The 13064-nt window shown below is 39.7% G+C and overlaps 2 protein-coding genes across 2 annotated transcripts in view; both read left to right on the forward strand.

Moving 5' to 3' along the window:
• gnai2b (guanine nucleotide binding protein (G protein), alpha inhibiting activity polypeptide 2b) overlaps positions 1-9245 on the forward strand; it is a 31010-nt gene extending 21765 nt beyond the window's left edge. The window contains exons 4-9 of the mRNA XM_026348290.1: positions 1834-1994; positions 4554-4682; positions 6223-6352; positions 6828-6981; positions 7172-7364; positions 8030-9245. Of these exons, the coding sequence (XP_026204075.1) occupies positions 1834-1994; positions 4554-4682; positions 6223-6352; positions 6828-6981; positions 7172-7362 (765 nt within the window). The 3' untranslated portion in view covers positions 7363-7364; positions 8030-9245. The remainder of the gene's footprint in view (positions 1-1833; positions 1995-4553; positions 4683-6222; positions 6353-6827; positions 6982-7171; positions 7365-8029) is intronic.
• Positions 9246-10485: 1240 nt separating this feature from the next.
• Positions 10486-12979, forward strand: inka1b (inka box actin regulator 1b). The gene is made up of 3 exons (XM_026346880.1): positions 10486-10610; positions 10697-10745; positions 11924-12979. Exons 1-3 carry the CDS (start codon positions 10603-10605, stop codon positions 12851-12853), a joined length of 987 nt encoding a protein of 328 aa, XP_026202665.1. The 5' UTR covers positions 10486-10602; the 3' UTR covers positions 12854-12979.
• The last annotated feature ends 85 nt before the right edge of the window (positions 12980-13064 follow it).

The raw sequence follows: 13064 nt of genomic DNA on the forward strand, positions 1-13064 counted from the left end.
CCTGTGATTTCAGCGTTTGCTTGTTAGAAGGAATTGGAAAACAAGTTCAACTCATCATTTTCTGCACTGTATACTTTGCATGTTTGTTTTTTATATCTAAACTAACTTTGCAATCACCACCTCCTTTGTCGGTTTGCTAAACTCCCATGAAGAGTGATTGCCAAGTCATTGCTTCGCAACTGTAACTTGTCACAGCAGGCCTGTCAAGCTTTGGAGTTCCCCGATTTATCTACATGTTGTAGCAGTGTTCATCGGGCATTTAAAGAGTGTGGTGAACTGTAGGAGCAAATAATTAAACAAATTAAACAAATAATTATTCAGATGTCGGCCAGAAAAAACTATTTCAACTTACTTGTGAAGCTAAGATTAGATTCATGACAGTCACACTACATCAGTGAAAACCTTTTTTTACCTTCTTCTGTGTTGAGAATTTTTGTCTGTGGTTTAGCTTAAATGGTAAATTGAATATGTTTGGGATTTGGATTTGGACTCTCACTTTGTGTTCATCTCCGAATGGCTAATTTGGCTAATTACATAATGTATGAATTAAACAATTAATAAACTAATAAAAACAATTCCATTAATAATTTATATAAAACGAATAATTAATATACTGCCCAGTTAACACATGCTCACAAAAGTCTATTCATTAAACTCTCATATAGAAACACAAAACAGTATACACCACCATCAATGACACCAAATCTCAGCTTCAGGCACAGATCCAGTCTGCTGCACCCCGTGAACACTTATCAGCTAGAAGAACAAGCTGTCAGTGAGCTCTAACAGTGGCTGAGCCCATGTGGAGAAGTGCATGTCAGTGTGATTCTTACAGTGAAGCCAGCCTGTGTTCTGTAACTGAAGCTGTAATTCAGGGACTGAGGACTCTGCTGTGGTCATTAGAGATAGATGTGTTTTTTTTCTCACTGACAGATCAGTCAATTGACTGTGTGTACGTGACGATGCTCTCACAGACTCCCACACATGGCAATTAGTGCGCTAGCCTGCCCATACTTGCACACAGCAGCCCAGCACACACACACACACATTGTGCATGTGTGCATAGATGCATATGCACAAACACAAACGTGTACATGGAGCTGAAATGTGCAAACACTTCATCCAGGCTATTTGTTGTTTAGTTTGGTTGAGAGAGCAGGAAGAGTTCCAACAAATGCATCACAGTCCCCGAGATTCACTGTTGTTGGAATCACTTTTAAGCCAATAGCTGAACTCAAGAAAGTATCTGTCCTCTGTGCTGAGTGCGCTCACCAGTCATTAGTCACTGCAACAACATATCACTAGAAATAAGCAAATCATAAAACATCAATAAGACTATTTTGAACCATCTAATACAGACAAAAAACTCAGACTTAAACTACTATTTTTACTCTTCTTCAGAATAGGAACTAGTAAGTGGCAATTGATGTTCACTAAGAAAACAGTAATTAAACATCAATCATCATTCCTATATAAAAATATGAAAACATGAATACCCACAAAAGGAGCGGAGGTATAATTGTTGTAGGGAATCAGGTTGCAGCCAGATACTGCAGAGCTAGACTGACACAGTAATGTACAGGAGAGACTGTGGATTAAATATTGTTGTTGTACTGTTACCATATTATTTATTATGAATCGAACTCATAGAAGATTGTTAACAGGAAGTCACCTTTCCTCTACTGTGGATCACAAATTCAAGTTATTCCCTTATTTAGTGTACAGTATACTGTTTAATATTTCCATATATTTATGTTTTAGTATGCATATATATTTTGGTAGTGATGCTTTCATTGTAACAACCCTGTCCTGTGTCTTTGTTGCCACCTGCAGGATGATGCCCAGCAGCTCTTTGCCCTGTCTGCAGCTGCTGAAGAACAGGGCATTCTTCCCGAAGACCTGGCCAATGTGATCAGGCGACTGTGGGGCGACAGCGGCATACAGAGTTGCTTTGCAAGGTCGCGAGAATACCAGCTCAACGACTCTGCAGCGTAGTGAGTGGGCTTATGTGTCTATTTTGTAATGTGAGTCGTTTTAGGAATAGAATACATGTTTACTATTACTTCAGCAAAGCAATACTCTCCAGTTATGTGCAAGGGTTAATGACTTCTAAGATTTTCAATATGCTGTTGACTGCTGTAATATTCAGGCTCCCTTTATTAATGTTATCTCTCCATATCCTCCTCAGTCAATATGCAATCTGGTCTTGCAAGCACCGAACTTCGGGTTGAGCCACTATAAATGTAAATGTGGTCAAGTGGAAAAACTCACAACTACCTGATACATATGCTCTTTTTCTCCTGCTACATTGCTATTTGTCATTTATATTTGAAAACAGTTGTTCAAAAACTGCACTTTAATATTACTTTAACCAGATTACTTTAACCAGATTATAACAATAATATAAAACTATGTAATAGATTCATAGTGTTTGTTTATATGGGGTCGATGGCTGTGCTGATTACTTTTATGTAGGTGTCATATTAAGACCTGTTTATTATTACTGCCATTAGGGATGCTGTTCGCCTGGTGTGTGATGGATCTAATGGTGTAGTCCTGTCAGCCTCTCTCATATGGGCTGCAGTGAAAAACCTGTCTTCGACTTCTCCAGGGGGCTGTAGAGACTAGAAAGATAGTTCAATAACTTCCATTTACTGCTTATTTCTCCTTCTCTGGGTTGGATTTTTAATATGGTAACCTGATAAGCAGAGCACAGAATAGTTTTTCTTGAGAGATGAAAAGAAATTCAATTGAAAAAACTTCAAGTAAAGTTACCCGCCAAGTAAAGTAAGTGAGTTGCTACAGTAGCTATGATTTCTTTTGGGGGGGGGGATGCTTTTAGTAACTATAAGGCAAAACTGTTGCTTTGTGATCATAATAACTCATCCCATTAGGAAATATGCAGCTGTAATGATTGAGCAAATGTTGAAAAAACATCATTCATTATGCTTTAATCACTTCAATAAGCCTGTCAGACTTATAGTTGAATTATTAGTACTAGTAGCATTATTTTCTGTGGATGACCATGAATGGCAGCCTTTACACAACTGAAATGCTAGCAACAGTAGGCTATATATCTCTTTCTCTCTGAAGAATAGGTCGGCTGGGCCACTATAGCTCCCAGTTGGCCGTGGATGATGATGCAATGCTTGTGTAAATGGGGCAGGATATGTCAAGCATGATGAAGATCCCTCCACTCTCCCCTACTGACCAACAGTCTAACAGCAAACAAAGAAAAGGTGGAGAAGAGCAGAAAGAAAACTTATGAATCAGTAACTTCAAAGAAACTGTTGCACTGTTCTCTTAACAAATTAAATTGATATCTCTGCCATATCGATCTCCTTGAATCACAATTTTTCACTAATATCAATCAAATTCATTCAGGTAAAACAGCATGTTACCATAGAAATAGCCCCTGCTTGGAATTATAATAGTACAACTGGGTCAGTGTTTTTCCCTTAGGGGTCTCACATTGACATTTCAGTCAACCGCTTCACATGGGGGATTTATCATGATTATGGAGTAAGTGCAGAATTGATATTTGGCATCCATGCTCTAAGCTCATCTGTCTCCCCACACGCATAAACCAAATTCAGCAAAGCAGAAGACAAGCGTGATGATGAAAAACATATCCCCCAAAAATCTCTACTACTATAATACAGTTTGTAGTGAATCGAAAGGCAAATTGAGAATCCAGCAAACTCTGCTATGCTACTGCTGCTGACTGTGTCATGTGATAAGAAGAAGAACTTCATTTTATTCAAATATAGTTCTTATTAAATGCCACGTACCATGGAGGCGCAGGACAGGAAATTATATTAATGTGCTGCATCATAGATGTTCCCAGAGCCAGTCTAAAGTATCACCCTCTACTAGAGACCTGACTCTGAAGTGTTTCACACCAAGCAGCAACAAAATAAATACTCACCACTGTTAGAAGGCCAGCAATGCTGAGTTGCAGTGACACTGACCAGTAAGGTCAAGTAGCAAATATGTACTGTAGACTGGAGATGAGAAGTCATGACCCTCAGCAATTAAGGAATAAGATGTGAAGGAAGAGTGGCCATGGTCCAAGACCTCCAGCTTGCAGTGCATGTTTGAGGACACCAGCTTATATAACAGAGAATGGATAAATTGAGATGCTACATTTATTTTCTTCATAAACTGGGAAGTGTTAGCAAGTGAACTTATAAAAAAAAAAGCATGAACTAATGAACATTGGGCAGGTTACAGTGACTGTTTGATGGTTCTATAACGTACCTGTTGTTTTGTCCTCTGCTTGTTGTTCTTATTTCTCTCTTCTTTCCACTCACCCCAACCAAACTGGATTTCTGTTGTAATTTGGTGCTATGCAAATACACAGAATTTAATTTAAAAGTTAATTGAATTTGTCTCACTCACATAAAGTTCACAGAATTGCAAAAAATCAAATATGTTAATTAGTTAATTAGAAGACTGTTTTGGGGGCGAATGTGACACAAGTACATCACTGACTGTTTCAGGTTGAAAATCGTGCATCGATCTTATTCTGTCTCTGTGTGTGTGTCTCTTAGTTACCTGAATGACCTGGAGAGGATAGCTAAAGCAGATTACATCCCCACCCAACAGGATGTGCTGCGAACTCGTGTTAAGACCACCGGCATTGTGGAGACTCACTTTACTTTTAAGGAACTGCACTTTAAGTAAGGTCATAAATAACTCACCTTATACCAATGTTCATAAACTTGAGGTGTTTTGTAAATCAATGACAATAAAATATCTTAAATTTCACTCACAAAGGTGGAATATTTCTACCTGCCATTGACAGTAACAATACTTTTGGTGTCGTGACAATGGAAACAGTATTGTAGTTATAAAAAAAACTCTTTAAAGGGTCCAGTTTAATTTAGTGAGCATTGCTTATGACTCTGTCACTCATCGGCATTCAGTGAACTCTAAATCTAACTTCTGTCTCATACTATTTTGAGAGACCAGCGAAGCAAAAAAATGTGTTTTGATATTACAGTAGCAGCAGGTAAATGTTGGTCCCACCATTAACAGTATCAAGGGGCAACTGACACTCCTAGTTAGAAATGTGAATCCCAGCCACTCTGAAGCTAAATTACACCAGAAATTAAAAAACTAATTATCATGATTGCACTGAGAGCTGAGTAAATGCATTAAATCCTGCCCACTGTGCTCTGGTGCAATAAAACTATACTGTAGCTTTTATTTGGTGCAAACATTTGAAGCATGTCCTCTGTGGCACAGCACTGTAGGTCTTACATAAAATATGTAGCTTGAGCACTTATGTGTGGGATAGTAATGGATGTATACGTAGATATAACTCTTAATAGAGGTAAGCATTTAAACATTTGATGTAAGGACCAATATTGAAGCAGATCCAATTCCTGTAGAAGAGCTTAGGTGAATATATATAAAATGTGTTATATAAAGGTGCGAAGAGTAGGCATGAAGAGGAGGTGCCTGATATTGTAACAAGAGATATAGTAGTTGTTGGGATTGGACGTTTTCTTTTAGATGTATAGTGTACACGATCGCCATCAGTTTGTAAAGCAGCTTAACATATAAGGCAAAATGACAGCAGCAGCCACGTGGCTCTGGTGTGACCTGTTTCCTGATAAACTCTCTGATATTTACCTTCTGTTGCAGCCTCAGTGTATGACTTGAATAATACATGGAGGCAATCAATAAGAAAAAAGTCACGTTTTTATAGTTCTCTCCCATTTAGCATCATAAGTGTAGAAAGGAAATGCTTATAGATACAGAAAAATGCCATGTTGTGTCAGAGGCCTAAATTAATATTCATCAAGATGGTGTTTGCTGGCCGTCTGCTAGCCTAAACAGATTGTGGGTTCACTGAAACCTCATATTTGTCATCTGTATCATCGGAGTATAGCAGCTGTCCTGGATGTGGTGGACCATTATCACTTCAGCTGTCTGAAGGGTTGCGCTCACACCTCTAACAGCTTCGATCGCAGGTTCCCCATTAGCCAGTGCTCTCCATACACAGGTCTGCCTTGTATGGTCCATGTTGACCTTGCAACCTTTTATCACATATCCGATGGACACCTCCCTCACCACCCCTCTGGATGGACTGTCATGCTAATTTTCTCCTTCCTCTTCTTTCTTCCCTGTTCTCTGTCAAGTTCACCTTACTGTCTTTCATTGGGACACACACACACATTCACTGTTTTTCTTTTCCCCTCAATTATCTTGCAGAATGTTTGACGTGGGAGGCCAACGCTCAGAGAGAAAGAAGTGGATTCACTGTTTTGAAGGAGTCACAGCCATTATCTTTTGTGTTGCACTGAGTGCTTATGACCTGGTGCTGGCTGAGGATGAAGAGATGGTAAGTGAAAATCCATCTTCTATGTCTTCATCTGCATGCATGATTAACTTTACTAGCTTCCTAAATCTGTACTCTACTTCATTTTTAGTAGCAAGTAGCAAAGATTGTGCAGCATTACAACATGTTTAACGTTGCCCATCCCTCCTTATTATGGCTTAATAACGCAGAGCGTCAGGTGGAGAAATTACCTCATCAGAGTTTAAGCCATGGAGACAAATTATGTAATAAAAGTCCTAATAGCAATTCTTTCAAGTGATTTTTAGCTATTTGTGATTTCTTGAACTGCCTATCAGTTTAAAGCAATGGTTCTGGAGAGGATTGGTCAATAGCTAAAGTCCTGACCCCTTCTACACTGGTTATTTCTCACTTCTAAAATATTAAACAAATATGTCCCCCAGTGGCAGCTCTGATGGTGTGTTGTTGTTGTTGCTTTAGCAGCAGCCGAAACCCCGTGACCAATTTTGCTTTTCTCTAGAATCGAATGCATGAGAGCATGAAGCTCTTTGACTCCATTTGCAACAACAAGTGGTTCACTGAGACCTCCATCATCCTCTTCCTTAATAAGAAGGATCTTTTCGAGGAGAAGATTACCGGCAGCCCCCTCACCATCTGCTTCCCAGAATACGCAGGTACGCAGTGGAATATCAGGGATTAAACTGCACTTGAGAGCAGTTGTTTAAAAGATGAAAATCACAGACAGCTTATCGCGGTTGCAGTCGACATCGTACTGACTCACCAACAAATCACAGCATATGAAAACTTAATATGTCATCCTAAAAACAGATCACTTGCTCATCTTTCCAAACTTTCACTTGCCAGGAGCCAACAAGTTTGACGAAGCAGCCAGTTACATTCAGACCAAGTTTGAGGACCTGAACAAGAAAAAGGACACCAAGGAAATCTACACCCACTTCACCTGTGCCACTGACACCAAGAACGTGCAGTTTGTCTTTGACGCTGTTACTGACGTGATTATTAAGAACAACCTGAAAGACTGTGGTCTCTTCTAAAGGTAGGATAAAGAGCGGGAATTTTACCCAGTTGTTACCACTGTATAGTAATACCTATTGACCTTACAACTGTGTGGATTGTCAGGTGGTCAGTGAAACATTGCCAGGATTTAATCTGGGATCTCTTCTTTATTGGGACTGGCAACAGGCACACGTAATGTAACCTGTGGTATTTAAATCAACCTGCAGGGTCACATTTATTCTTAGATGTTTTTCACTCTTAGACACATCTTCAGGTCAGATTCAGTCATAAAATCCACTTCCTAATAGAGCTACCGTGTGAATATTGCAAACCGTACCATGAATTTATTACACCACCTAGTGACTAGTCTGCGTATTTCAGGGGGACTGTTTACAAAATGTGCTCCAATCCACATCTCATAAGTTTGTCAGTTAAAATTAAAATGTCTGTATGGCTCAAGAAAGGGAAGTGGGATAAGTAAGAAAATGTATTTTTAGGATCTCAGGGAATCGATTATTTCTGAGTTTTATATATACAGTACCTGTCTATGTTGCACCCTGCTACTTGCCCAATGGCAGCTTGAATTGGCATGCAAATGCAAACACAAAAGTGTGTGTGATTTTCTTACTTATAATGGTTATTTCTAGATTCATGTTGCATTTCTCAAAAGATAATGTGTTTGTCATGTCTCTTTTTTTCCTGCAGGATGATGCCTGACACACACAGACCGGTCGAGAGACTGCAACAGCCATGTGATGATTACTGCTTTTCATAATGAAAATCATAACAGACTTGATTCCTGGAGGGGAAACCTGAAGGAACTTCAATAATCACTGATTTACAATCACCATTTCTCTCTGTCTAATATGTTATTATTATTATTGTTATTACTATTATTGTTTTTTGTTTTTAACAGTTTCTTACTGCTCTCGATCAGGGGTTCTCATACTAGTCCTGTTGAGCACCGAGTAAATCGATGTTTGACCAATTGGAAAAGAACCGTTCAGAGTCGAGGCATTTGCCTGAGAATTAGTTGAATTTTATTAAATTTAGAAAATAAAGTATATAAGACGCGTGGCTGAAGTGGAAAATAAGGTTTGGAAGAGTAAAAACCCATTATAATAATAACCTTATCTCATCGTACCACAAATGAAAATACAGAAAAATACAGCAACGGTTGTGTTTTTTTCAATTATAGTAAGCCTTCAAGAGCCACTTGTTTAAAGTGTTGTCGTGTGATGTCTTCAGTCTTCATTTTGTTTTCAGATCTCTGTTGTTTTTGTTTTTTCTTTTGAAGTTTAATAATGGGATATCCTCTTCAACCTTTTTATAAAACTCACATTAACTTAAGTTAGCTAATGTTGGTATTTTATGAACCCTTTGATTGCACAGAGCTTATTTTTAGAAGAATACAAACAAGCATGGAGAATGACAACAGATGAAGGCAATATGTCTTTTGTACAATGTTTACACAGAATCAATATTCACAGTTGTACTATAGTGCATTGTTCTGCATGACTGTCCATAGATTAGCCTGTATCCCCCACACACTGAATAACATTCCTTAAGCGACTTCTTTGAAGAAACAAAACAGAAATGGTTATGTGTCACTTTTAAGATATTTGCAAGATTGTTATGTCAGTTCCTAACATGGATTGTTATGTACTATTCATTTCATTCAGAGTCTATTTACATATGTTTGTGCCTTGATATCTGTTTACACTTGTTCTTTAGAGACATGCTATATTCATAGTGTGAATTAGGGCTATTTTTACTCCACTTCAGTTCACGAACATCCATAATTTGAAATGCAACAACACTGAGACAAATGTATGATAGTCAGTCGTTATTATTAGTCATTATTATTAAGATAAAAGTCATCCACTCGTTAAGTGTAAATAAAAGTTTGGTCACGCTGTCATTTCTTCAACAGAGTGATGTGTCAAAAGAAAAATGCACAGAAGGTCGCTTCCTGCATATTCGGCATAGCATAAAGAAAGAGAGCTATAGGATTGAAATAGAAAGGCACTGTCGTTACGTAAGTGTTTCAGAGTTTACCCATAGTACTTTGTGTTAGATTTCTCACCACTCACATAGAAAACCCATGTGGATCCAGAGGTGCTTTTTAAAATCAAAAGGTGACAAGTGAATCTATTTTGGTGCCAGTGATGGAAAGTAAGTACATTTATACAAGTCCACTCAAGTCCACTTACTTACTATAAGGTACTGGTTCTTTAGCATTTCCATTATATTTTGTAGTTTTACTCCACCACAATTATTTGCTAGATATTAAGTTAACAGGCAGACTTCCATCTTTAGTGATTCCCCCCTAAATGTCTGGGATGTTTTCATTAAATAGCCTCCATATGTGTATTAGAAGTTCTATTTTAAACTTCTACTTCACAATGAGCAGGCTCCTCTACTTTCCCTGCTTGATGCTTGTATTGAAGAAGAACTCTGACTTTGTTTTGGGGTGTTTTTGCATCTTTGTATTGGTACTTTTACTTACAGTAGGTGAAGGCTCGGGGTGTTTTCTTCCACCACTGAACTTGGCTGAATGACAATACAGAGTGTTTGCAACACTCTCAGAGGTGAGAAGGAAGAATGGTTTGCTCATCTGCAAATGAAATGAATTGCCCCGCTTGAGCCCAACAGCATGTTTGCATTTCAAAACATCTGTTAAGAATGATAAAGGGCGTGAAAAGGCTTATGTTCAGGTACAATGGGCCGTGGTTGAAGGCGATCCACAAGGTGGCGGCATGTAGGCTGCAGCAAATCAGCATCAGTCTGTGCAGCGTCTCCCCACCACTGCAAAATCTGAATAGAACATAATGAGTAACACTTTATATCCTACTTTAATGTACACAGCCTATAATCTTAAAATAAAGAGATTATATTATTATTCAATAAATACAATTGTCGCTGTGAAACATTATTTAGTGTTTAAATGCAACAAGTCAAAACAATAAAGGGTTTAAAGTGGGATCATTAGTTGTTGGCCCCTCACTAGTGTGGCCCATCATTTTAATTCACGTCCACCAGGCTGCAGCAGGACCCGCTGCGCGCTCGCTTCCCTTCCTCAGACCTTTTGCCATTGGCTGGTTTTTATTGTGAAGCGCTGTTCTGATTTGTTGCAGCGAAAAGCTCAGCGCCGTCAAAAAGCCCCTGACAGACCTTCATCTGCTTCAGAGGAGGAAGGACACAGAGGGACTTCACCTCTGATCAGCTCTCAGTCTGCGGAGTCCTCACGTTTGTTGAGATTTTTCCAGTTCGACCCGATGCGAAGGTGAGAGGCAAAGTAACTGCTGTGAGTCTTTAAAACGCTGTAAGTAAAATAATCACCAATCTAATGCTGTAATGTGTTTGTTTTAGACAAGTAACAGGACTGGGAACTTCACTTCACACATCTACTCACGAAATGGTAAATGGTCTTTTTTGTCTTGCTTTCATATATTTATGTAGTTTGAGATTTAGATGTTAGTGTAATGAAAAAGAAACTAAAGTTTTGCACAAACTAGTTCACATTTATTTGCCCTTTTTTTTAGTAAAAGCAGTGTTTAGCTATTTGAGCATCTCATTTCACAGGTAATTCAAACTAAACTGTTCTTGCCGAGTAGTTGAGCAGAATAAATCACTTCTCCCTGTTTTATGAACGCAACCGAGGAGAACAAGGCGTTTAAAAAGTGGCTAAATGACCATAGAGCCCCATCGAGGATGTCTCTGCATGTCAGATAAGTCTCCCCTGGGGGCCAAATGGTTCAGCACCCACAGCTGTGATAACATCATGGCATTGTCATGTAGTTACTGCTTTAGGGCAAACACAGACAGGGCAGGGAATCCAGCAAACTAAATATTATACTAACTTGTAAAAACTGACAACAGAGAAGGCTAAACATCTGATTATACTAGGGGGAGCTTTAGAAGTTTACTTTCTGCCCCATGGCATCTTGGTAAATAAGAAATGTTTATTATGTCTGTTAGAAAAATTAAAAGCTTTAAGTGAAATTGTACAAAGTGATGTTTTATCAACTGGATTGCATTGGATTTGTGTTCATCGGAAGCCTAGAAGATGATATGATTCATAATTTATACATGATAACGCTGTAATTCCAAAATGTTGCAGTCATTTCCTGGTTTTATAATGCAGAGCGGTCAACATCCTGCGAGTGAGGGCAGTCCAGAGAGGATATGTGCCTCTGCACTCCTTCACGATTCAGCACTACTTTGTTCAAACTTCCTCCCTGCGTTTAGGTGCCAGGGAGAGTTTTCCCAGTTTAAAATGTGTATCCTGTTCTTGGAGCCATGCCTTTTTAATTTTCTGTGATGCTGTATGGGATGGTCTCTATAAAGCTGCTCTGAGGGTTGTCAGGAATGCTTCGCTTGTTATATGGTCATAAAGCAGAGTGATCTCAGCTGGTAAAAATCCTATTGGCCCAGTGCTGGACTGTTCAAGACCAGAGCATGATGGGATATTTTGGAAGCCAGCCTAACGGCTCTGTAGTTTGCAACAAAATCTGAGCATAGCTTTTCTTGCTTTAAGTTGTTTCTATTGAAATTCTGCCTGCACCACTCAGTCTTTGTGTTCTCCTCTTTGTACAGCTGTGTTTAGGAAATTCGACTGACTGCCTACGCGACCAAATGCAGTACATGATGAGATCCTTGCAGGACCTGAAGCAGATAAGCAGGCCGAGGCCACTCAGTGAGCCGTGTGTTCGGTCTTTTGCCGTAACAAGGCTCTGCAAACAGCGGGCACAACAAGAGAAGCTCGCCCGTCTACGTGTTTCTGACGCGAGCGAGGCCAGCACGTACGACTCTGCATGCTGCCTGGCAAGCCCTTTGGAAGAGGAGGAAGATCACCAGGAGCATGAGCGACTGGCACAAGGCTCCCCCAGCAGTGAAAAGAGTGTGGACTTCGACTCTGGTTATTCTGAAGCATCTTGGCAAGATGAGGGCGTGGTGCTGAGGAGGACCAGAAACGTGAGAGTCTCCTCTTCTGCCTGCCTCCGCACAAACAGAGGACCTTCTGGTCGCATTCGGCCCAAATCAACCTCGGACGCTTGTCTAGAACGTTGGACTTCATTCGAGGCCACAGACCCAGAGGACTGGACAACATCGCTGCTGAGCCGCAGCAGGAACAGACAACCCCTGGTTCTGGGAGACAACAGCTTTGCTGACCTAATAAAGAACTGGATGGACCTACCAGAGTGTCCTGAGCCAGCAGAACTGAAGCCCAGTGCAGGCCGACGTCTTGCCAAAGACATTTTAGTCAATATGCGAAAGAGATTGGCAGGGATGTCGAAAAGCGTGGAAGTGAGGCCAAGGCCAGCAAGCTCCACTAAAGTCAGCAGGGCTGCAGAGGCTCCCAAACGAATGTCCTGTCCTGTGGGACTCCAGGCTCTAAAGCCTTTCTTTCACCAGTCCCACACAGGCCTGCATCAGCTGGACTCTGACTTCTACCAGTTCACTGCTCTCATGAAGACTGGCAGCCGACAACCCATCATATGTAACGACATTATTGGATACATTTGAATGAGGCTGCTTTTATGGACTAACCTTTAAACACCAACTAAAATAAGATGGTTCTATTTTTCTAATTGGACTTTGTCGACAGTGTTGATACATGATACCTGGAATAAACTTTGTATTTAATGAAAATCTGTTCCGTTTACTACCTGTCACTTTGTTTTACCACTATATAGACAAATAATGTATATATAGTGGTAATTTTTGAGTTTAGTAT

Source organism: Anabas testudineus, chromosome 5 (assembly GCF_900324465.2).
Source record: "Anabas testudineus chromosome 5, fAnaTes1.2, whole genome shotgun sequence".
Classification (NCBI taxonomy): Eukaryota; Metazoa; Chordata; class Actinopteri; order Anabantiformes; family Anabantidae; genus Anabas; species Anabas testudineus.

Bases quoted from the DNA above. Each gene is read 5' to 3' on its own strand.
- inka1b (XM_026346880.1), top strand. The intron at 10,746-11,923 runs GTAAATGGTCTT...CTCTTTGTACAG, and splicing joins ACACATCTACTCACGAAATG to CTGTGTTTAGGAAATTCGAC.